At 50.2% G+C, this 21,170-nt stretch overlaps 1 protein-coding gene across 8 annotated transcripts in view; it reads right to left on the bottom strand.

The window, feature by feature from the left end:
* Positions 1–21,170, bottom strand: part of ptprz1a (protein tyrosine phosphatase receptor type Z1a) — a 36,133-nt gene that overhangs the window by 3,269 nt on the left and 11,694 nt on the right. The window contains exons 2-22 of one of the 8 annotated variants that reach the window (XM_055509616.1): positions 20,441–20,503; positions 18,488–18,667; positions 17,104–17,255; positions 16,911–17,006; positions 15,691–15,757; positions 15,457–15,614; positions 13,701–13,851; positions 12,834–13,018; positions 12,638–12,764; positions 10,623–10,663; positions 9,863–10,550; positions 8,483–8,974; positions 6,588–6,726; positions 3,528–3,616; positions 3,252–3,337; positions 1,726–1,746; positions 1,255–1,351; positions 1,089–1,171; positions 522–656; positions 306–440; positions 64–227 (exon numbers count right to left, since the gene is read on the bottom strand). In XM_055509616.1, coding sequence (XP_055365591.1) covers positions 64–227; positions 306–440; positions 522–656; positions 1,089–1,171; positions 1,255–1,351; positions 1,726–1,746; positions 3,252–3,337; positions 3,528–3,616; positions 6,588–6,726; positions 8,483–8,974; positions 9,863–10,550; positions 10,623–10,663; positions 12,638–12,764; positions 12,834–13,018; positions 13,701–13,851; positions 15,457–15,614; positions 15,691–15,757; positions 16,911–17,006; positions 17,104–17,255; positions 18,488–18,667; positions 20,441–20,503 — 3,349 coding nt within the window. Of the gene's footprint in view, positions 1–63; positions 228–305; positions 441–521; positions 657–1,088; positions 1,172–1,254; positions 1,352–1,725; positions 1,747–3,251; positions 3,338–3,527; positions 3,617–6,587; positions 6,727–8,482; positions 10,551–10,622; positions 10,664–12,637; positions 12,765–12,833; positions 13,019–13,700; positions 13,852–15,456; positions 15,615–15,690; positions 15,758–16,910; positions 17,007–17,103; positions 17,256–18,487; positions 18,668–20,440; positions 20,504–20,622; positions 20,690–21,170 lie in introns of those variants that run through there. The other 7 variants (XM_055509617.1, XM_055509615.1, XM_029153487.3 and 4 more) reach the window with 7 other exon arrangements.

Genomic DNA, 21,170 nt, shown 5'->3' with positions numbered 1-21,170 from the left:
GTTCACAACTAAAATGCAATTAGTGCAAAGAAATGAAAAAATGCTGGCGTGGAAGGCACGAACCTGCAGTGCACCACCACCGGCCCCGCGGCGGCCGCTCCGGCTCTGGACGACTTGCGAACGAAGCTGAGCAGCGGCAGCGCCAACTCCGGCACGCCCATGTCGGGCCACTGGGTGTAATGGTAGTGCATCACCGTGCGCTCGCTGCTGCGCCCCTTCTGGGACCCCTGCACGACGGGCGGAGCAACGCAGGGTTAGCGCGGTTAGCGCGGTTAGCCTCCCTACACATTCACAGCTCAACGCACCTTCTTGATGCAGGTGTTCCTGAGGCTGAAGCTCCTCTGGGTGTAGTAGGCGAGCTCTCGGCTGCTCCTCACCGTCACCAGGAAGCTGCCGTACTCCTCCTGCAGCTCTGACGGCCAGTACTGATCACACTTCCTCTGGTCAAAGGGCCAAAGGGATCATTATGAAGCACGCAGCCTTCAGGCTGCAACACGTCTCCCTACAAGCTGCTCACTCACTCGTCCTTTCTCCATCAGGTTGGTGATCATGACGACGACGCCGACATTCTGCTCCCAAATCATCCTCCAGAAGTCCTCGGTGCTCGACCTCAGGGGACCCTGAGCCGCAATGTACGACCTGGTCTTCTTAAAACCCTGGCAAAGCGAAGGGCGGCTGTGTTTAAAGGGTTACGCCCCAGAAGCAACTGTGAAACAATCTAAACACTTGAATGGAATAAACTTAATCAAATATAACAATTCTGAAGAGGGAAGAAAACCGTGTTGAATCGAATCAGCGAGTTTAACTGCTCCCTCCTCATTCTCTCTACAAATGCATCGACCTGCACGCGATGACTGACGGAGGCGCCGCGTGAACGGGGCGTCGCTCCGTGAGCTTTTACCAGGTCGTAACCTGTGACGGTCGCCTCGGCTTTTCACAAAACCACTAAGACACTGGAGATGGGATTTCAATGGTGCGGCGGTCGGCACAATGGTCCCCGTGAATGGGCTTAGAAATCCACAGCAGCCGTGGAGGAGGAACACAGCGCTGAAGGAGCAGAGTCTTCGGGTTCCACATATTAAACTTACATCCACGTAGTTTGCGTTGATGTAATCCGAGGTGGTCCCGTCTCTATCGGCCTGAGGGCAGAGTCGGACCCGGGTGTGGTCATCTGAGAGTCAGAGGCAAACACAGTGGACAGACGGCATCAGCGCGGGTCCAGAAACACACGGAACCGACAGGCTGCAGACTCACAGGCCAGGATGTTGCTGTATCGGTTCTTGGCCTTGTTGTCGGGATGGTTGGAGCCGTCCGTGGTCATCTCCATGTCCACTGTGCACGTCTGCACCTCCTGAGCACACAGACAGCGGCGTTATGGCTTGTCTCATTATTAGAAGCATGTTTTAACAACTTTAACTACTCGTATTTCAGCTCAAGTAAAGAATTCCAGGTGATGTTCCTACTTTGAGTCTTGTGTTCATGTATTTGCTGTCACCTCTGAATAAATAATGTGATACAACACGGTGAGGAAGCATCAGTGGGTTCAAGTAACACCTGTAAACCTGCCGAGGTTCTCTTCTCGTTACCACCATTTTTAAAAGGTTTCAAATGAAGGCGTTTGACGGACGGAACGGAGGGAAGACGTGTTCACAGCAGACGCACATTAACGCAAAGACGAGACGGGAGCACAGCCGCCGCTCGTCTGTCGGGCGGAGCGCGTCTTACCTCGTAGCTCTCCTTCAGAATCTAACGACGAGGGTGAGGAGGCGGCGGCAGCCAGGACGTTTCCATGACAACACAGTCAACCAAAGGGGTGCAAAAACACAAATTACAAGACACACACAAGAAACAGGTCCACAACAGCTGATTCAGGTCACAGTGCGGATCGTGCGGCTGCCAACACAAAGGGGAAATCGACCCAGAGACGCCGACGCAGCACCGGAGTCTCACTAGAAGCAGGAAGCTCAGCCTCACTGCATTTAAAACAAACAGCTGGATCCACAGTCTAAGACCAGCAGCCCCAGTGAGCGCCTGTGGACTGGGAGCAGTGGAGACAAGATATGGAATTAAAAATGATGTCTGCATCTTGGTCTGAGAGCATTTATTGTGTGTCTCCTTTGAGTCCCAGCCATTTGTGAGTTGCAGATCTACGTTCAACTGCTTGGAACCGGTCCAAGGTTTCACTTCATGAACGTTTAAGAGTAAAAACTAGTTTAAAAGCTGAGGATATTTAAGAGGCAGAAAGTCAAGGATGTTGCTCATTAAGGCGCTGACCTTTCTCACGTCTCTGTCAATGGAAGGACACAGAAAAGGGACATGAATGAAAAAGAAAACATTTAGATGGAAGTTTAAATTATTTAAGGTTAAATAAAGTGATTAAAACATTTGAAAGGCAGAATTTTCGAAGGTGACAACTTTTCTAAAGCTGATTTTTGAGGGTAAAGACAAAATGATCATTATTTAATAATTTGACTTATTTGGCCACATTATGTCCTCAACTGTCCTGTTTGTGTGGATTTCTCCTTTAGTGGCAGTTTCACATCATAACAAAAGAACATCTTAGGTCTCAAAGCGAACAGCGGCTCCTCAGAAGCTGAGAAAGAAAAAGATCAGCCCGGATTCAACCGGGCCGACGTTCATGGTCGTCATGCAGCGGGCGACACAGCAACAGTCACAACATCAGCGGAGCAGACGCACAAACACGTGCACACACACACACACACACACACACACACACACACACACACACACACACACACACACGCACGCTTGCACAGATGCACGCACGCGCACACACACACACACACACACGCGCACACACACACACACACACACACACAGGGACACGCACGCTTGCACAGATGCACGCACGCGCACACACACACACACACACGCACACACACACACACGCACACACAGAGACACACACACACACACACAGAGACACACAGAGACACACTCACACACACACACACACACACAGATACACACTCACACACACTCTCGCTCACACACACACAGAGACACACTCTCGCTCACACACACACAGAGACACACACACACACGCACACACACACACACACACACACACACAGGGACACGCACGCTTGCACAGATGCACGCACGCACACACACACACACACACACACACACACACACACACACACACACACACACACACACACACACACACACACACACACACACACACACACACACAACTCCGGCTGAACTTGGATTTGTCTCCGTACCTCAAACTCTCGCTGGAAGCCCTGCGTGCTGTGAAGCTCAGCCACGTGTTTCACAAAGTCCTTCACTGGAAAAGACGTCTGCTCATCTGGAATAAAACAGGAAACAGAGATCAACAGAAATGCAAGAGAAACGGCTCTTTAAAGGACATTTTATTGAAGTCGGGACCCTTCAGGAAGCTAAGCAGGGAACATGTATTAATCTGCTTTAATAAAGGAACATTACGGGGACGTGGGCGTCGGTGGACAGTTGTATGAGCAGAGGGAGGTGAGCGTTACCACATGTTAATGCAGCTGCAGACGGTGCAGCGATGACTCTGGGAGACGAGCTGTCATCAATGTAGAAGTGAGCCGTCTGAAAACACAACCTGCAGACGAAACGGCGGTTTTTAAAACAACTGAGAACATCTAAAAATGAGCAGAAAGACCAACTCATCATTACGTTTATTGAACAAAGAACTATCTCAAACACAAAGCAAATGACGCGGGTGGAGGAGCTTTGCCTGAATGGAAGCAACAGTTCAGGCTCGACGGCCAGCGGAGGCCTTTGTTTTCATGCGGTTCAGCCTGAGCCCAGATTTTGGAGAATACACTCTAATCTTCCATAACAGGAAAAAAAGATGTTCCGTTAATCCTTGACAAGTTTTTAACGGGATGAAATCGCCTCTGATGAACCTGCGTTGTCTCGAGCAGAAACGATGGTCAGGGATTATCACCAACACAAACAGGAGGCGCTGAGCTTAGATTAAAGCTGGAGTTCATACATTTGTACACAATACAGAATTTACCAGCGTCTGTGATTCTGGATGATGAGTGACAGAAACACGTTGAGGCGCCGTAAAAGGTTAAAATGTGTCCGTGAAGGAGTCACGCAATGTAATTTAATAAATAATCGACGGTTCAGTAGTTTAGAGTCTGTGTCTGTGAGCAAATTGTTAAGTATTTCTGGATATTTTTGTCTTTACCTTATTTTTATTCACACATAAAATGTGCATTAAACAATAATTAACAGCATGACTTCTCCTGTACAGGTTAAATTCTCCGCTGTCTTAGTTTATTCACTGTAAGTTTTAACCCTGCGTCTGTTTATTGGCCAACTTTGTCCTTTGCTTTTCTAACTGCGAGGCTGAAACTAATCTGATTATAGTTGAGTTTGTTGTAAGAAGCTCTGTAAGTAGTTTAACCTAAAAACTGGAGAACCAGGAAAGCAGCTGCTGCAGCATTTTTCGATGAGACTTTAACACGACTACAAACGCTGAGCTCATTTCCTGGTGATTCTATTGGTCGTCGTCTGTTTAAATCCTGGCCTTTTTCCTTTTTGTGGTTGTGACTTTGGAATGGATTTCGCCACACACCTTTGAAACCATCGCCCTCTATGCTAATTTGCTGTGCGTCTCTCAGCTTGTTGTGAACGCGTAAATCCAGGGAAAATCCAGCCAAACTGCTTGACCTCAAATGCACAGCGTCCAAATGAGCACCATGTCGACACGGAGCGGAGCAGGAGCAGGATTAGCGGCGCCCCCCCCCACCACACACACATGCGCACACACACACACACACACACACACAGACAGACAGACACACACACAGAGACAGACAGACACACACACAGAGAGACAGACAGACACACACACACAGGGACAGACAGACAGACACACACACGCACACACACAGACAGACAGACACACACACAGAGACAGACAGACACACACACAGAGAGACAGACAGACACACACACGCACACACAGAGACAGACAGACAGACAGACAGACACACAGACAGACACACACACACACACACGCTCCCTCTGCACGCGCACCAGCGTGTATACACACACACACACACGCACACACACACAGAGACAGACAGACAGACACACACACACACAGAGACAGACAGACACACACACACACAGAGACAGACAGACACACACACACACAGAGACAGACAGACAGACAGACAGACAGACAGACAGACAGACAGACACACAGACACACAGACACACAGACACACAGACAGACACACAGACACACAGACACACAGACACACAGACACACAGACACACACACACACACACACACACACAGACACACAGACACACACACACACACACACACACACACACACACACACACACACACACACACACACACACACACACACACACACACACACACACACACACACACACACACACACACACACACACACACACGCCACTCCCTCTGTCTGACATAATCGGGCGGATGTCCTTTTCTATCCGCTGACCCGCTCTGGGCGCTGTGGGCAGAGCGGAGGCAGCCAAGGAACATCCTGCGCGGCCTTTAAGCCCCGTGCTCCTCAGATTATTACCATCTTAGCGCTGCTCAATCTTGGACATACAACAACAAGCAGAGAGCGAAACAAGAACATTACGAGCAGATGATGAGTGAGAGGGTTTACACTGGATTTGACAGCGCGCTGATTGGATTTGTGTGTTGCTTATTTCACGGTCTGAGCGCTTCGTGGAGCCTCTCCTCACACACACTTAGCGAATGAATCGGAAAATAATAGTTTTCGCGGCAAAGGCAATAAAGTTGCAGTTGTATCTCAGGCAGAGTCATTAGCAAACCTTGAGAACGGCTTATGTTTGAACGTCTAAAGGAAAAACAGCTTTTCCAAGGTAAACGGAGCGAAATCAAAAACACTCCAGTGTCAAAAGCGAAGTGGCAGCAGTGGCTGAAAGGGTTCATTCAGTCCACAGGCAGCTGCATCAACACGGCTCGGGCTCATTGTCTGTGAAGGGGCTGTTGGTGAGCAAACGCACACGTAAATAATGAGGCCCTCAGCACAATGTGAGATCAGGACGGAGCTCATGTTTGGAGATTACGCTTCTGGCTAAACCCACCACTTTGCTGCCTGTTCGCGTGCGACAGGAGCTGCGACCGGCCTGAAAGTGGTTGAAGGAGGAAAACAGTGGCGCCAACAGCTGCATAGAAAGGCCTGCGTCAGTGATAACACACTGCACAGTGCAGAAGGGGGGGGCTCCAGCAGCCAGGAGTCAGTCGCCACGCGCTCCACACGCAGATGATCACTAAACAATGGGGTTTAATGCTTATGGTGAGAGACCTGTTCATTGGTAAATACATATTTTTTTATAGTGGATTGCAGACGTTGGACCAGTCCATCATCACAGCTGGATGAGAGCAGCTCGGTCACACTCGGTTCATGGAACGCGACAGCATCTGAAACGCTCCACGTCCAGGTTGTGACGATGCATCAGAGGCTCCGCCCGCTTTCTTCACACCCTCATCGCCCGCCGCGCTCATGGTCGCGCCCTCAAACAGCTGATGAACTGACCTCCAGTAGACGAGGATGCTGATGAGCACAACCATGCCCACGACGGTCAGCGTGGAGATGACGGCCAGAGGAACCACGGCCTTCCGCTCCTGCTCCCTCATCGAGCCCACTCTCGACTCGTGGCTGCTGTTACTGGCATCTGAGAAAAGGAACAGGTTCATAACAAACATTAAATTCTAGCGTGAACGCTGCTTTCCAGCATGAACCAATCCTGAAAGTCGCTAAAAAACCTGTTTGCTAACAAACCTATGTTTAAACTACTGGACATGTTTGTGCTCTTTTCTGTGACACTTTTCCTTTGGTTCCTTATTCTTTCTGGGCCGATTCTGGTTCTGCTTTTCGTCCTGCACGTTTCTGATTTCAAACAGTTTTCACGCCGACTCCAGAAACAAGCGACACAAAGGCTGAGCCTCGACCTCCGGAGTGCCTCGGCCTCCTTGAACCGACAACGTAAACTCCAGCGCTCCGATAAAAGGCTTCAGACACACAGCGGAACACAATGCGCCACCATTTACATCCAGTAACAACACGTCACCTGCTCAACTACTTCAAAGAAACACAAAGATGCATGAAACTAAGTTAGACGTTAAAGTTGGAGAATAAAACCCTGACGGCTGAACTTGACCTGAACCTGGATCTTCCCTTCATTGTTTGATAACCAGTGAGGAAAACACTAGTGGGGATTAACCTTGACTGGGAGGCTGTTAGTCAGAACCTCTCTCTCTCCAGCACAAACTGACTGTGTTGCGCGGTGAATGGCTGGGTCGAGTAGTTCAAAAAGAGCGTGTTGAAAACGCATTCATTCAGTGGTGCATCCGACGGCGTCGGCCTCTCAAACAACCCACCGACACACGGGCGGCGAGAACAAGGAGGCTGAATAGGCTGCTGCTGGTCTCGTGCAGAGACCGAGGAGACAAAGTGGCTCGAAGACGATTTGATGAGAAACTTCGGCTCAAAAGTTCCGTGTGAAAAGAGCTGGAATGAAGGATGAAGACCCAGCTCCACGGCTGCATCCGTCCGTCAGGAGGTCAGGGTCACGTTATAGCATCGCTTTTAGAATTCCTGCATTTGTAGGCAATCACAGGTTTTAATTAACTTTTAAATAAAGACTCTTTCACTTCAACAGCTCAAAAATGCTAATTAGCTTCAAAGAGTTCAAGCATTTCACTGACGGCCTGTCAGCACATAAACTGTCACTGTGAAAACGTGGCTCCAGGTATTTTCCATTCTGGAAACTACTACAAAGCGTCAGAGCAACTCAACAGCACAGAACGGAACCATTCGACAGCACAAGACGAAGCAAACGCTAAACAGACCCTTCAGAACCAGCACACGTTATAGAGGAGCTACTCAGAAACCACCGGACCACGACCTGGAGAAAAACTGGGTTCCTCCTGGAAGCAAATCTTTCTCATGAAGTTAAACGGCTCAACGCTGCCACGAAAGCGTTTTATTTGATGAAAGCTAAATGAATGAATGCTTTGAAGTGCTTCGCTGCCCTCTGATGGTCACAAGGAAAAGAAATCTGTCAGGGCAAAATATTTATATGTAACAAAAAAAGGAGAAATAAAACTTAAATGTAGGAACTAAAGTTTGTAAATGACAATATTAAAGTCACCTGTTATTTAGGATGCATTACTTTAGTGGACCAGCTCTGTGATAGACATGCAAAACTGTGGGAAAGGTTCGAGCCGTTTACAAGAAAAAGCAGGAAGAAAAAGAAGAATGATGCTCAATGTATGAAGCTTTAAATGACGATGAAGAAGGTGAGAAATGGAAACCGAAGCCTCCTTAAATCAGACAGACATGAAAGGTTCTGATGGTGGGTTATTCATCGTTTGGGTGTCGCGGTCTCTTCCTGATTCCGTGCCTTTTAGCAGCTCTGTTCTCTTTACCTTCGACGGGCTCCTCTTCCTCCGACTCTCTGTCCGTGCTCTCGGAGATACTGAAGTCAGAGGACGTCTCGTTGTCGTACAGGCCGTCACCCTGACCCGAGCCGCTCTCCTCCTCCCGAACGGACCAGGGCGAAGCGGAGGTCACCACGGGAACCGCTGCCGTTGCGGCGCCTTCTGTCTCGGGGGTGACGGCGCTACCGCTTTCGCTTTCAAAATAAAACGCAGAGGAGCGATCGTCCAAGTCGTCGGCGCTCTGGCCCGACTGGTCGGAGGCGCTGGACGGAGAAACTGAAACAGGAGGGGGGGTGCTCTCCTCGTACGCCGAGGACTGGACCCGGTCCCACTCCGGATCTCCGTCTTCCTGTGGGTCGGGGAACAGGGCCGAGCCAGAGGCACCGCTCGCGTCTAAGGCCTGGGCCCACGTGGGCGGGGGGGGAGGGGCTGTGGGCGCGAGCGCTGAGGTCCCGTCCCACGAGAACGAGGGGTGTGGGGCTGCAACAGATACGGGCAGGTCACTGGGGGCTGCAGGAGGAAGAGAGCGTGGAGCCGACGTGGAGGGGGAAATAGCACTGACGGAGAGCAGAGTCTGACCACCAGGACCGGAGGAGGACCGGAGAAGCGCGTCTATGCCGACAGCAGCGGCCGAAGGGAAGCCGGCGCCGGCAGGAGGCGCCACGGTAGCAGAGTCCCAGGCTGCAGACGGCAGCGGGCCGTGAGGAGAGACCTGCATCCAAGACGTGGACGCCGACGGCTCCAGAGAGCAGCCGCAGAGCGCGTCCACGTCGCTAGCGAGCGGGAACCCGTCACCACTGACCTCAGGGAGGAAGGAGTCCACGGTGCTTCCCGTGGCGTAGCGCGGGTCCCCGAACCCGGCCGAGAAGGCGCCCGGCGTGGAACCAGCAAGCGTAAAGTCAGAAGACCGGAGAGTGGGGTCGATGGACAGAGAGACCGTCAGCGGGAGCGGGTCCCAGGAGGAGTCGACACCGACGGAGGCAGACGGATCCGGCACCGTTTGGAGGGGAGGGGTTTCACTAAACGCAGACGGACCACCTGAAGAGACCCACGAGGAGGACGGCGACCCAGACAAGTCCCCGTCCCTACCACCACCATGGAACCCAACACCGGGGAGGATGGAGCGCGCCGCCCAACCAGACACAGGGAGCGAGGGCTGAGGGGGGTGAGGGGGGTGAGGCGGGGCGGAGGGGGGGAGCGTGGGGGTCGAAGGAGAAGCTGGACCGCTGCTAGCGACATGCTCAGAGTCCGGCAGCACGGGCCCAGACGAGGAGGGAAGGTCATGCAGGCAGGCAGCGTTAGGGTCCGCGGTGTCACACAGAGGGGGGGAGGAGGAGGGGGAGGAGGGGGGGACGGAGGGGCGCTCACCGTTCAGCAGAGGCTGCGTGGTCTGCAGTAAGACGCCACTCAGCCCCACAGAAGCTGTGCTGGATGAAAAAGCGGCCGCGGAGGTCGGAGGCTCACGTGAGGCGGCTTCGCCCGAGGCCGGAGGCGGTGGCGTCCGAGCTCGGACCTCTGGCAGCTCGTCTGCGTCCACGGCTTCAGCCTGGATGACGGCCGAGGCCGCGGTCGTGCTGCTCATGTCGCTGGGACGAGCAAATACACTGCTCCCGTCTTGTGTCTCTGAGCTGCTGAATGAAGAGGAGGCGCTGGCGCCGACATCTGGACCCACAGCTCCCAGAACTTGCGGTGTTGTGGTACTGGAGTATGAAGGAGCAGTGGAACTGACGGCTTCCCTGGTGGTGGCTGCTGTTGTGGAGGCACCGCCGCCTTCGGCCTCTGGGGGCATCCTGCCCCCTGGTGGCTCGCTGGAGGTACTGCCGCGTGCTGTCTCTCTAGACTGGATTTCATCCTGCTGGGTGGTTGTGAGAGGGGGAAGTGGGTCCGTGCTGGTCCTTCTGTGACCCGATTCTGCTGGTGTGGTACTGATGCCAGGCAGAGGTAAACGATGCGTCGGAGAGGTTGTGGTTTTTGGTGAGCTGGTAGGAATCCAGGCATGATCATAATCTTCAGTTCGGACAGATTCATTCCAAGAGGGATCAGGTTCATAGTTGACCTGTAGATGAGAGTAATGTCAGGATGAACACCGGGAGTTAAAAATGTTTCAAAAATAAAAGCCCCGTCTCACCTCGTCGTCAAATTCCTCAGAACCCAGATCCAGTACAGTTTCTGAAAAAAGGTACAAAGGACATCATCAGTAACACGAAACAACTGCACTAAAGTAAAAATCATTAACAAATTCCAACTTTTGGAACAAACTTAATTTAAACTTAAAACAAAGCTGAGGTTAAAGCTAAATTAAATTCAGTTTTAAATCAGACAAACAACAGACATGTGACAAAGGATCAGAACAACATGATAAAACATTATGGAGAAATAGAAACAAAAACATGGGACTTTTAAAAAAACTCATTTTTTCCTTTGAAATGCAAAAATCAGCACGTGTGATGATACTGAAAAGGGAAAAGTTGAATGAGGATCAACATTAACATGCAGAGTTTCGAGGAAACTGGTTTTCCAAGCGCAGGAGTCAGAAAAGACGAAGCAAACCTGCAACAAACAGCATTTGCAACTAATCAGTTTTCAGTTTCATCGTCTGAGTGAAAACCAGACGAGCCACAGACAGAAATCAGCTTCTGCCATTGTTCCAGCCTTTAAAATTTAAACTGATCTGACGCCCAACTGGGACGAAACAAACTTACAGCAGAGTTATTTGCAAATGCCACGAAGGAGCTGCGAGGCTCAGCACACGGTGGACACGTGGGGGCGGAGGTGGGGGGGGGGGGGGGGGGGGGTCTTACCTGAGCGCTGCTAAGACACCGTGGAGTTTGTGAAGCGACAGGTTTCACGGGTTTAATGTTTGTGAGCAAGAGCGAGGAGAGAGAGGAAGTGGCTGAAAACTCGCTCACGGGAATTCAAATATAAATTGGAGGAAAATTATCAAAGTAAAAGTAAATCAGTTTTTTTCAAAGTTAAACAGAGCAAATTAGAATGTGTGATAACTGCAGTTTAAGCGTTTAACTGACAAACCTAGAAATTAAACAATCATCCAAAAGAATAAGTGCATTAATTGAACAACTTCATAATCTTGAGCCTTCCTCATTATTACTTTAACTCTTTTAATTAAAATGCTTATTAAACTTCAACTTGTGATATTTTTATATGCTGATTATTTTGTGCAACCAACCAAAAGACATGAATGTGATATAATAATAAAATCATAAAACTAATATTTGCCGATTTCCTGAAGCTGAAACAAGCAAAGGTGACATTTTTTAATCAATGACCTGCTGAAGCGTCCAGTAGCTTCATTAACGAAGCCTCTGCTGATTGGCTGCAGAAGATCATTCATGCAAGACACTAAAATAGGATGCAGGGAATTGTTTTGTTCTTTGGAAGAAGCATTATTAGTTTATTCAATATAAAGTTCAGTTAAAATACAGTCAGCCGGAGCCATTGCAGTGCGTGTTACAGTGAAAGTGAAGGATCTGCTGCCAGAGTGAAACAGGACAACGACAGCGACCGTCTCCCTCCATCGACACGAAGGGACGCGGGAAATGGACCCGTGAACCCGAACCCAGCATCAGCTCAGAAACATCAGACAACAGCAAAGTTGAGACACAGGCAAAGTAGAAAAACACTCACAAGTACAATGAACGCCCCCGAGTAGAGAGCGGGAAGGAGACGAGTGAGAGGAGCGAAAAGAAAACAAGCAAAAAGAAGTCAGCGACCAGGTTTGGACGAAGGGACGGAGTGGTTCTGAAGTTAAATAATGTGGAGGAGGAACGTGTTGAACAGAAAAGGATCTATCTCCACGTTGAATGAGCAGTTCTTCTGGTTTTTCAGCTTTAATTTCAGTCTTTACAGTCTTTTAGTGCAACAGCCCATTATTGGCACAAACAACAATCATTTATAATTAAACAGAAACCTGAGGTAAAAATACTTTTGAACCCAAAATAATTCATTATGTTCAGATGACAAATTTACAATTCGAATTACAATTTAAAATTTGTTAAATTTTCTCAGCTGGTGCTGATTCTGCGATTTGTTTTTTAATTAGATTTTGTTCTTCTGAGCTTCCACAGACTCAGTTTACTACGGGACTTCGGGTCAGACATGCTCCTCAGGCGCGCGGGCTCTTACCGGGCTCGTCGACGGGCAGGAAGATCTTGAACACGTCGCTCACGCGTCCGTAGAGGCCGTTGGTGCAGAGCGCCACCACCTGCACCACGTAGCTGGTGTTGGCCAGCAGCTCGTCTAGAATGGCCCCCTGTGGAGAAACAGCCCCGTCAGCGAAGAGGTCGCTCCACCCTCGGCCCGTTGCAGGTTCTGCTCTCACCACGTCCTGGTCTCCATCCGTCAGGTATTCAGAGGGGGCGGAGTCTTCCGCCTCCGCCGGCCGGTAGCTGACGCAGTACCTCTCGATGCTGGCGTCGTACACGGCTCGCGGCCGCTCCCACGTCACCAGCAGGCTGCTGAGGTTGTAGGGCACGGCCTGGATGTTCTCGGGCTCGGAGCTGCACACTGACACAACAAACGGGCCTCAGCAGCCTGATACGGGGCACGTCCACATCACAGGCCAAGATCAGGTTCAGAGTTTAGCGGAGAAAACGCAGACACTGAGGTCTGGGATGAAGACGGATTAAAAGAGCTGATGATCTATAACAGTTAGTACACCACTCATTTTTGGCTCTGACCTCAAGCTAAACCTGTAAATCACCCCCTGAAAATCTGAGCCAGAGCTCAGTAACATGTCTGTACAGAGAATTAGCGGAAACCTGTGTTTTAAAGGAAGTGAATGTGCGTCACTGTGCAGCTTCAGCCACTAGGGGGCAGTAGTTAGTAGGTTGGCCTGAAGCCTCAAGCTGCATGAGGAGAATAACATGCTCATAAACCCAACATCCGCTGGCTGTAAAATAAATATACATGTGAAGTTGAATCAAATAATTAGGCTACACAACTCGATCTCACAGGGACGTGATCATCAGCACCAGAAAAAAGCCTCACAACCAAACGCGATCAATGGAGCTTCATTACTAATTATCAAGCGCAACCAGTGTGTGGTGCAGCAATCAATGGCCGATCAACAGGAGCCGCCCTCGTGTCTATTCTATTCAGGTCAGCTCTATTTTTATATGTGTGTCATCTGCATATAATCACGTGTCCGTTTTCTACACGAGCGAGAACGTGCGTACGATGGAGTCACCTGGTGTGAGAAGCTCCTCCACGCCGGTGTAGGAGGAGAACACCTGACCCATGAACTGGTCCTGCTGCTCCCTGTAGTTGTTCTGCAGGTAGTCCATCAGCATCACGTAGCCGGCCTGCTGCATCGTCATCACCTCGCAGAACATCTCCAGCTGCAACACAGGAGCCGCAGAACCAGTGCAGCGATGGCAGTGAAAGGTGTGCGCTGTCAACTCGGTACCTGCTCAGGTGACCCAGTTCAGACGATCACGTCACCACCGTCTGACTCACATGTTTAGTCTTTATTTGGGGCTTTAAACCATTAAGCTCTGGCAGCTTCCACTGAGACGGAATGTGGACCAGCTGAGACGCGTCACAGAGGCCCAGAGCGTGGAGCGAACTCCAGGAGGCGTGCGACACCCTGCGGCGGCGCCGGCCTGCAGGTTCTGCTCAGCGCCCACGGGTTCTGCTCGGGTTCTGCTCAGCAACCGCGGGTTCTGCTCGGGTTCTGATCAGCACTCGCGGGTTCTGCTCGGGTTCTGCTCAGCGACCGCGGGTTCTGCTCGGCTTCTGCTCAGCACCCGCGGGTTCTGCTCAGCGCCCGCGGGTTCTGCTCGGGTTCTGATCAGCACTCGCGGGTTCTGCTCGGCTTCTGCTCAGCACCCGCGGGTTCTGCTCGGGTTCTGATCAGCACTCGCGGGTTCTGCTCGGCTTCTGCTCAGCACCCGCGGGTTCTGCTCAGCGCCCGCGGGTTCTGCTCGGGTTCTGATCAGCACTCGCGGGTTCTGCTCGGCTTCTGCTCAGCACCCGCGGGTTCTGCTCGGGTTCTGATCAGCACTCGCGGGTTCTGCTCGGGTTCTGATCAGCACCCGCGGGTTCTGCTCGGGTTCTGATCAGCACTCGCGGGTTCTGCTCGGCTTCTGCTCAGCACCCGCGGGTTCTGCTCGGGTTCTGATCAGCACTCGCGGGTTCTGCTCGGCTTCTGCTCAGCACCCGCGGGTTCTGCTCAGCGCCCGCGGGTTCTGCTCAGCGCCCGCGGGTTCTGCTCGGGTTCTGATCAGCACTCGCGGGTTCTGCTCAGGTTCTGCTCAGCGACCACGGGTTCTGCTCGGCTTCTGCTCAGCGCCCGCGGGTTCTGCTCAGGTTCTGCTCAGCGAGCGGGGCGGGAATGGGAGCTTGGACGCGAGGCGTGTGGACACTTGTGCGCTGCCTGCAGCTGGTGCTCCGTCTGCGTGAGGGCGTCTGGGCCTTTGTGTGTGTGTGTGTGTGTGTGGTGCTTTGTGAGCCGTGTACTGACTCTCTGTGTGGCTGTCAATCACCTGAGCCCCGCTGTGATAACGCCTCCTTTCAGCGCCGTCTACGCGCTCAGACGCCGCTAACAGATATTTGTGCATTCACTCCTTTTTGTTCCGGCTCCTGAAGCCAGTGTTTTGTTCCTACACGCCGCTTTTGCCTGTTTACAGCTTCATTTTTCTACCCTCTCACGGAGCTTTCGCTTTCATTTCACCTCTGAACGTGAACCTGCAGAGACCTGATATTTTGAATTCTTCCCGGTCATCCTTTCTTTTCATGTCTGTGTTTTTATGTTATCGAGCGGTGACGCAGCTGGAAGTCGCTCACATCTTAAACAAGCTCCTGTCAGTGTCAGACTCAGTTTGATTCAGGTGTGAGCTGCTGAACGGCTGCAGGAGGTGACAGATTATGGTGCTCAGTGCTCGTTAGGCTCGTTAGGCCCGTAGTTCATCTCATTGGGTCCGATCATGAAACGGAGCCGCTACCTGTTGGTCGGCGATGGCCACCGTGTTCTTGAAGACCAGCCACTCCACGGTCTCGCTGCAGGGCGGCGTGGTCAGAGACCCGTTGTAGATGAAATACTTCTCGGTGTTGTTTGGGAGGAGGCCTCTCAGGGCGAAGGGCAGAACCTCGGCACTCTTCCCTGGACAGAGGTGGAGACAACTTGAGACGCGCGGGAGATAAAAACGTGGGAGCGGCGGAAGGAGGAGGAGACGAACCGTATCTGCTCACGCTGCCGACGGCGTCTATGATGGCGGAGTAGTGGACGTTCTCCTCGGAGCTCGTCTGAGAACGACAACGATACATTCACATCATCAGCAGCTTAGAGTCGCTGGCTTCATCATTACTAAACATTGGATCACTTTTCATTTTCCTAGATTCCAACATGCTTTCTGTTTAATCAGCCAGAATCCAAGACTTACATAGAAATGTCTTTTTTTATTATTCCTCAAACATTATCGGAATTTCATCATTAATAAGTCTGGATTTTTAGCAGAAAAGGAAAATCCTGAAGTCTGATATCGCTAATAACTAAATTCCAGCAGTAACTGATGTGTTTAGTAGCCAGTTTTCAAATTTAGTCCCAAGAACTCGTCTAAACTGTAGAGACGACGGGTGTCAGGGAGCAGAGGTGAGTGTTTAAAGGAGCAGGTGGTTGGTAATAGGTAATAACACATCCTTTGAACCAAACAAATGCAGCATTACTGCATTTGCCATGATGTAAAAGATGCAAGTAGAATAACGTAACATCACGTGATACAAACACCCCTGGTTGTAGGAAGCTTCAGTTCTACCTATTTGTCTGATTCGTGGGTTTTCACCTACACCAACAGACTCCCTTCAGCACGGGCTTGAAGAGGAAAGTCCAAATGACGGCTCCGCTTCCTGCCAAAGCAGCTGGCAGACTTTAACAAAGTCCAAATCAGCTTTTCGGTTCTGCTTGCTAGTTTTCTCACCCTGCTCTCCAGCGAACCCGCGCCCTCTAGTCTCACTCAGAGAGCCTGCGGGTTCCACCGCACGTTCTTCTGAGGTTTGTTGGAACACGGCCTCGGTTGGTTGGAACATGCTAATGGGGCTGGAGGCAACATGACGGCGCGGAGCAGAGCTCAGGGAAACACAGAGGTGGTGAGTAAAGACGAATACACGGAGCAGAGCTCCACAACGATCCCGAGCCAAACGCAGGAATCGAAGAGCTCAAACCCACAGAGGAACTACTGTACGATGTCTGATTCACTCCCACAGATGTTGGACGTTTTTTGTCCTACGTCTGTAATATTTTAGGACACGGATAAGTTTAGAAACAGGACCGAATCCAAGTAATAAAAAAGGCCCAGTTTTCTGAGTTAAACATGACGAGGATCAAAAAGTCCCGCTCCTCCCGTCTGGGTCTCTACTCACCTCCCTCCGAGTCCGGGCACCAAGATTCAGCAGGACTCACCTCAAACAGAACGGCGAGGGCTGCGACTCTGCCTCCGGCCCTGATGGCCTCGTCCAAAGAGCCAAAGCCGTGCTCCTCGTAACAGTAGATCTGCATCTGTGGACGACCACACCAGGCTTTGAGCCCCACAGGTTCTGAGCTCATCCTCCAACACTCAGGTACTGTATTGAGGAGGCTTTACTTCAGGTCTCACCTCTAGCGGGTACTTGACTCCGTCCAAGCTGTGCTCAGAGCCGTCAGAGGACGCGTTGCAGCGCCCCCAGTGAAAGGTGATGCGTCCGACCTTGAACTTGGACCACAGGCCGCCCCCGCTGACGAAGAAGTCTCCGTCCACGTTCACGGCCACTGGTCACACAAACAGGACAGTGGGTTCTACGTTACACACCCAACGCTACACTATGACAACAAATGAGAGAACTTAAGCATCAAACCAAAGCCACAAACACAGGTCCAACTTCTAGATCAAAGGATGGGAAGGAACGCGCGTATTCATGCACCAACACCTTGACTTGATCGTCAAACAATGGCTGAATCAGCGCTGGGATCTTCTTCGGCTTGGTCTTTGTTGGACCCAACAAAAGCTTCCCTCGAGGATCGAAACCTACTTTGAACCTGTAAAAAGCGGAGGCGTTCTCCAGCGCTTTCATCTTTTTAAACTGGATCCTTCGTGTGTGGCTTTGTACAGGTAAAAGTACTTTTCATGCGAATGGGCTGATGACACTGCAAAGGCGGGTTTCTACTCATCTTTGATCTGCTTGCTCTCCTTCACGCCGTGTCTGTGTGCTGTTTGTCTGCCCCGTTTCCTTTTTGCCCCGTCTGAAATCTAATTTCCCTTCGCGGAGGGCAAATATTGATTCAACTTGTTGCTGATTCACTCGTGCTGAAAGCTTTGTGTTCAGTGTATCAAAGGCATGACCTCAAACATGCGCTCCATCCGTCACCTTTCAAATATTCCATTTGTGGACCCGCACACTCCTGAGGCCTCCTGCGCTTTAGAAAGTGTGTGCACAGATGGCTGTAGGTGGCTCGAACCGACACCGGGCCCATTTGTGTGCCAATAAAAACCGGGTTGAAGAACGGTCGGCCCAAACATCTCCGCTATAAAAGCCTTTGGCTGCAGCTGGCGGCCGAACAACATCAACAACACAGTGCTTCTTATTTTGCTCGAGTGCTGTTGCTAAGATGCACTGGACTCGTCTGTGCGGAGCTTTATCTGAAGGCGAGGCATGATCGCTCTGTCTACAGTTTCACTTCAGCGACCTCAAACGCACATTGTGGGTTATTGTGTTTCACAGCACTTAGAGAGGGGATATATAAAAAAAGGCCCTAAACGGTGTCAAGCGCAAACGGGTAACTGTATCCTTTACAGCAGGCTCCAGAAAAGGCCCCGGAGAAAAGACATGAGGAAAAGCAACGAGCGACACAAAAGGACGGAACGAGAGAGAAAAGAGATGGAGGTCTGATAGAAGATCCTGTAAAACTGAAGCAAATAAACCCTTTAAAGCCTAAACGAAGCCTCTTCTACATTTGCTTTCGAGTCTGACTGAAACGCATCCATCCAGCTCGGCGCGTCTCACCGGTCTTGCCGTCGTTCTTGATGGTCGTCCCTTCACGCGTCAGAGCCTCCCAGCCGTCGAACCTCAGCTTCTGGTACTGCAGCTTCACCTGCGTCAGGCTCTCCTCGATGTTGATGGGGGACTGCTTGGCGTTGGTGCAGGAGGGGAACCTCTTGGCCCAGTTGTTTTGGTTTAAGGTTCCTAGACGGTAGAGGAAGGAAGGACAATGTTGACCTGTGGTTCTGACCTCAGCATCTGAGAAAAACACTCAGAAAACAAGTACCATTCCAACACAAAGTACATTACAAGAATCCAGCAACTACAGGTGTTTACAACATGCCTTAAACTGGTCCCAAGTGTGCTGTGACACGTCCATTTGCCGCCTATATGCATGTAGTTTGTAGTGAACGACCCAATTGGATCACCAGCTGCAGGCCTCTCATGCAGGTGCTGCTCCAGGAGGTGAGCTACGAGCTAACAGGCTAGCAGGCTAATAACCCACAGCTGTTCTGCCGCTCCTGCACCAGCGCTACAACAGCTAGCATCAGTTCATCAGTCGTACAGCTTTCATGAGGTCAAAGGTCAGGATGTGTCAGTGTTGGAGCAGACGTTTTCCTAAACGACGCCGGCAGCCGTGTGATAACAACACGAGGCCTCGGCATCAGGTTACTTTCAAACAAAGAGCGGGCCATCGTGATGGATGACTTAAACACAGAATGGAAGTGTCACATGCCGAAATACAAACAGGGCCTTCACTCAGGAAGCAGCACGTATTCAAGTCCAAAACCTTTGGCCTGTTCATTAGATTTGACTGGTGAAGGAATGTGGCTGCTGGTGAAACCTGCCGCGGTGGCTGCACCGCGTTGGAGACCTGCAGGCGGCTTTGATGCAGCGTTGAGTTACTCTGAGCAGATGTGGACACGGAATTAGAACAGCAGGTGGATGTGCTGTGATCCTCTGCGGAGCTCGAAGGCATGAAAACAGACGATCAGCTGTTTGCATCGATGATGAACATGCTTTAAGTGGATTCTTTAAGAAGAACACACACAAAACCGACCTGAGGCCTGAGGCTCAGTCTGTGGAGCTGCTCAGCTGTGGCTCATACTCCACTTTTAAAAGGATCATGGCTATAAATCCTACACATTTGCCTCTAGTCTCCTGTTAAGTAGCGATAAATTAGAATAGACGGCATCACTCTGACATAATCCAAACAGCACGCATTAAAGCTACAGAACATGGCGTTTGACCGAATATTCAAGAAAAGATCTATTTGTCTGCTGCAAACCTTTGTTTAAACATGTGGCATAAACTGAATCCAATCACAGGCAAAATAAATCAGCGGTGACACACATGATGTGTGGAGGTTTAGGTGAAAAACATTTATGCTTTGGAACTTGTGTAATACTATGTTAGGAATCGTATCAGCACAAGTCATTGTTTACAGAACTTATTGACTTTACGTGACGCTGGAGGAAAGTCAGGAGGAGAAATGTTAGGTCAGATTCAGAAACTACAACACAATTCTGTATTTAAGTGAAAAGATCTCAATTAAAACTAGAAATATTTAAATTAAGTAGCTTAAACAGATACAACGTAGATATTTACTTAAAGCCCTTAGTTGAATCCAAATATCGACTTTATAAGATTATACATTAAATAAAGCTGATTGGGTTCTTTTTCTCATCTCTTTTTTTCCTTGAACTTAGCACATGGTTTTATTTTACTGTGTCTTTGTTAAGTTTACAGTTGTTTACAGGACGTACTTCTACAACATTCTTGTGAGAACTACTGGGTTTTTGTATTTTCAGCATGTTTCAACTTTGGGGAGATTCAAACAAATTGATTGATCACAGACCGGTGCCTGCTTTGAATCACAGGAGAGGAGCAGGTTGAGGGGCTGCAGCCAGCGTCTCGGTGGAAATCGTTATGATTCCCGTTTAACATCCTGTGGAGTGTGTGATGAACTTCTCTCACCTGCGTACGACCAGTCGATGTCCTCAGAGAACTTGCGCTGATTCCTGTACGCATAGCCGTGAGCTGCAATAGATGGAAAGAGTTCAAATTATCACAGTGCAATTAATCTTGTCTTCGTATTCTGCTGTAGTACAAAGGACTGTTGTGCTGTGAATATAAATAAAACAGCTTTTGACACCAACAGCGCGGAGCTGGAAATGCGACGGTCCACACAGACTCCACACTGTCCGTCATCAGCGCTGAACACAAAGCCTCCAGACAAACCCAGAGGTTCTCCCACAATGAGCGATATCAGATTCCCAGGAAAGCGAAACCAGCGCGTGGGCGTCAGCAGCCGCTACGTGCCGACAAAACAAGACGACGAGCTGACAGATTGATTAGCGGACTCGACTCCAACGGGTTTTTGGCTCTTAATTACTGGGTTAATTTGATTTGATGTGCTGTCACACACAGAGCCATCGCTAACGTCACTCTCAGCTGCCAAAGCATTTTCACAATCAGGCCTGCGGCGGTTTAGAGGCTAAAATGAGTGACAATAGATCAGACGATCATTCACTCAAAGTCAAATATAATGCTAGAAAACCACAAGTTCTCACTTAGCTCCTGAATAAAGCATTATTAACCGTCCTCACAATATACAAGTAAGAAATATTCATCAGGAGTTTGTTCAGGGAATGAAGTGCCACCTGACAGGAAGGAAGACTGTCACGAACATGGGGCCAATTCAAGC

The sequence above is a fragment of the Betta splendens genome, chromosome 6 (genome assembly GCF_900634795.4).
Source record: "Betta splendens chromosome 6, fBetSpl5.4, whole genome shotgun sequence".
Lineage (NCBI taxonomy): Eukaryota > Metazoa > Chordata > Actinopteri > Anabantiformes > Osphronemidae > Betta > Betta splendens.
This window is presented reverse-complemented; position numbering and strand designations above follow the sequence as displayed.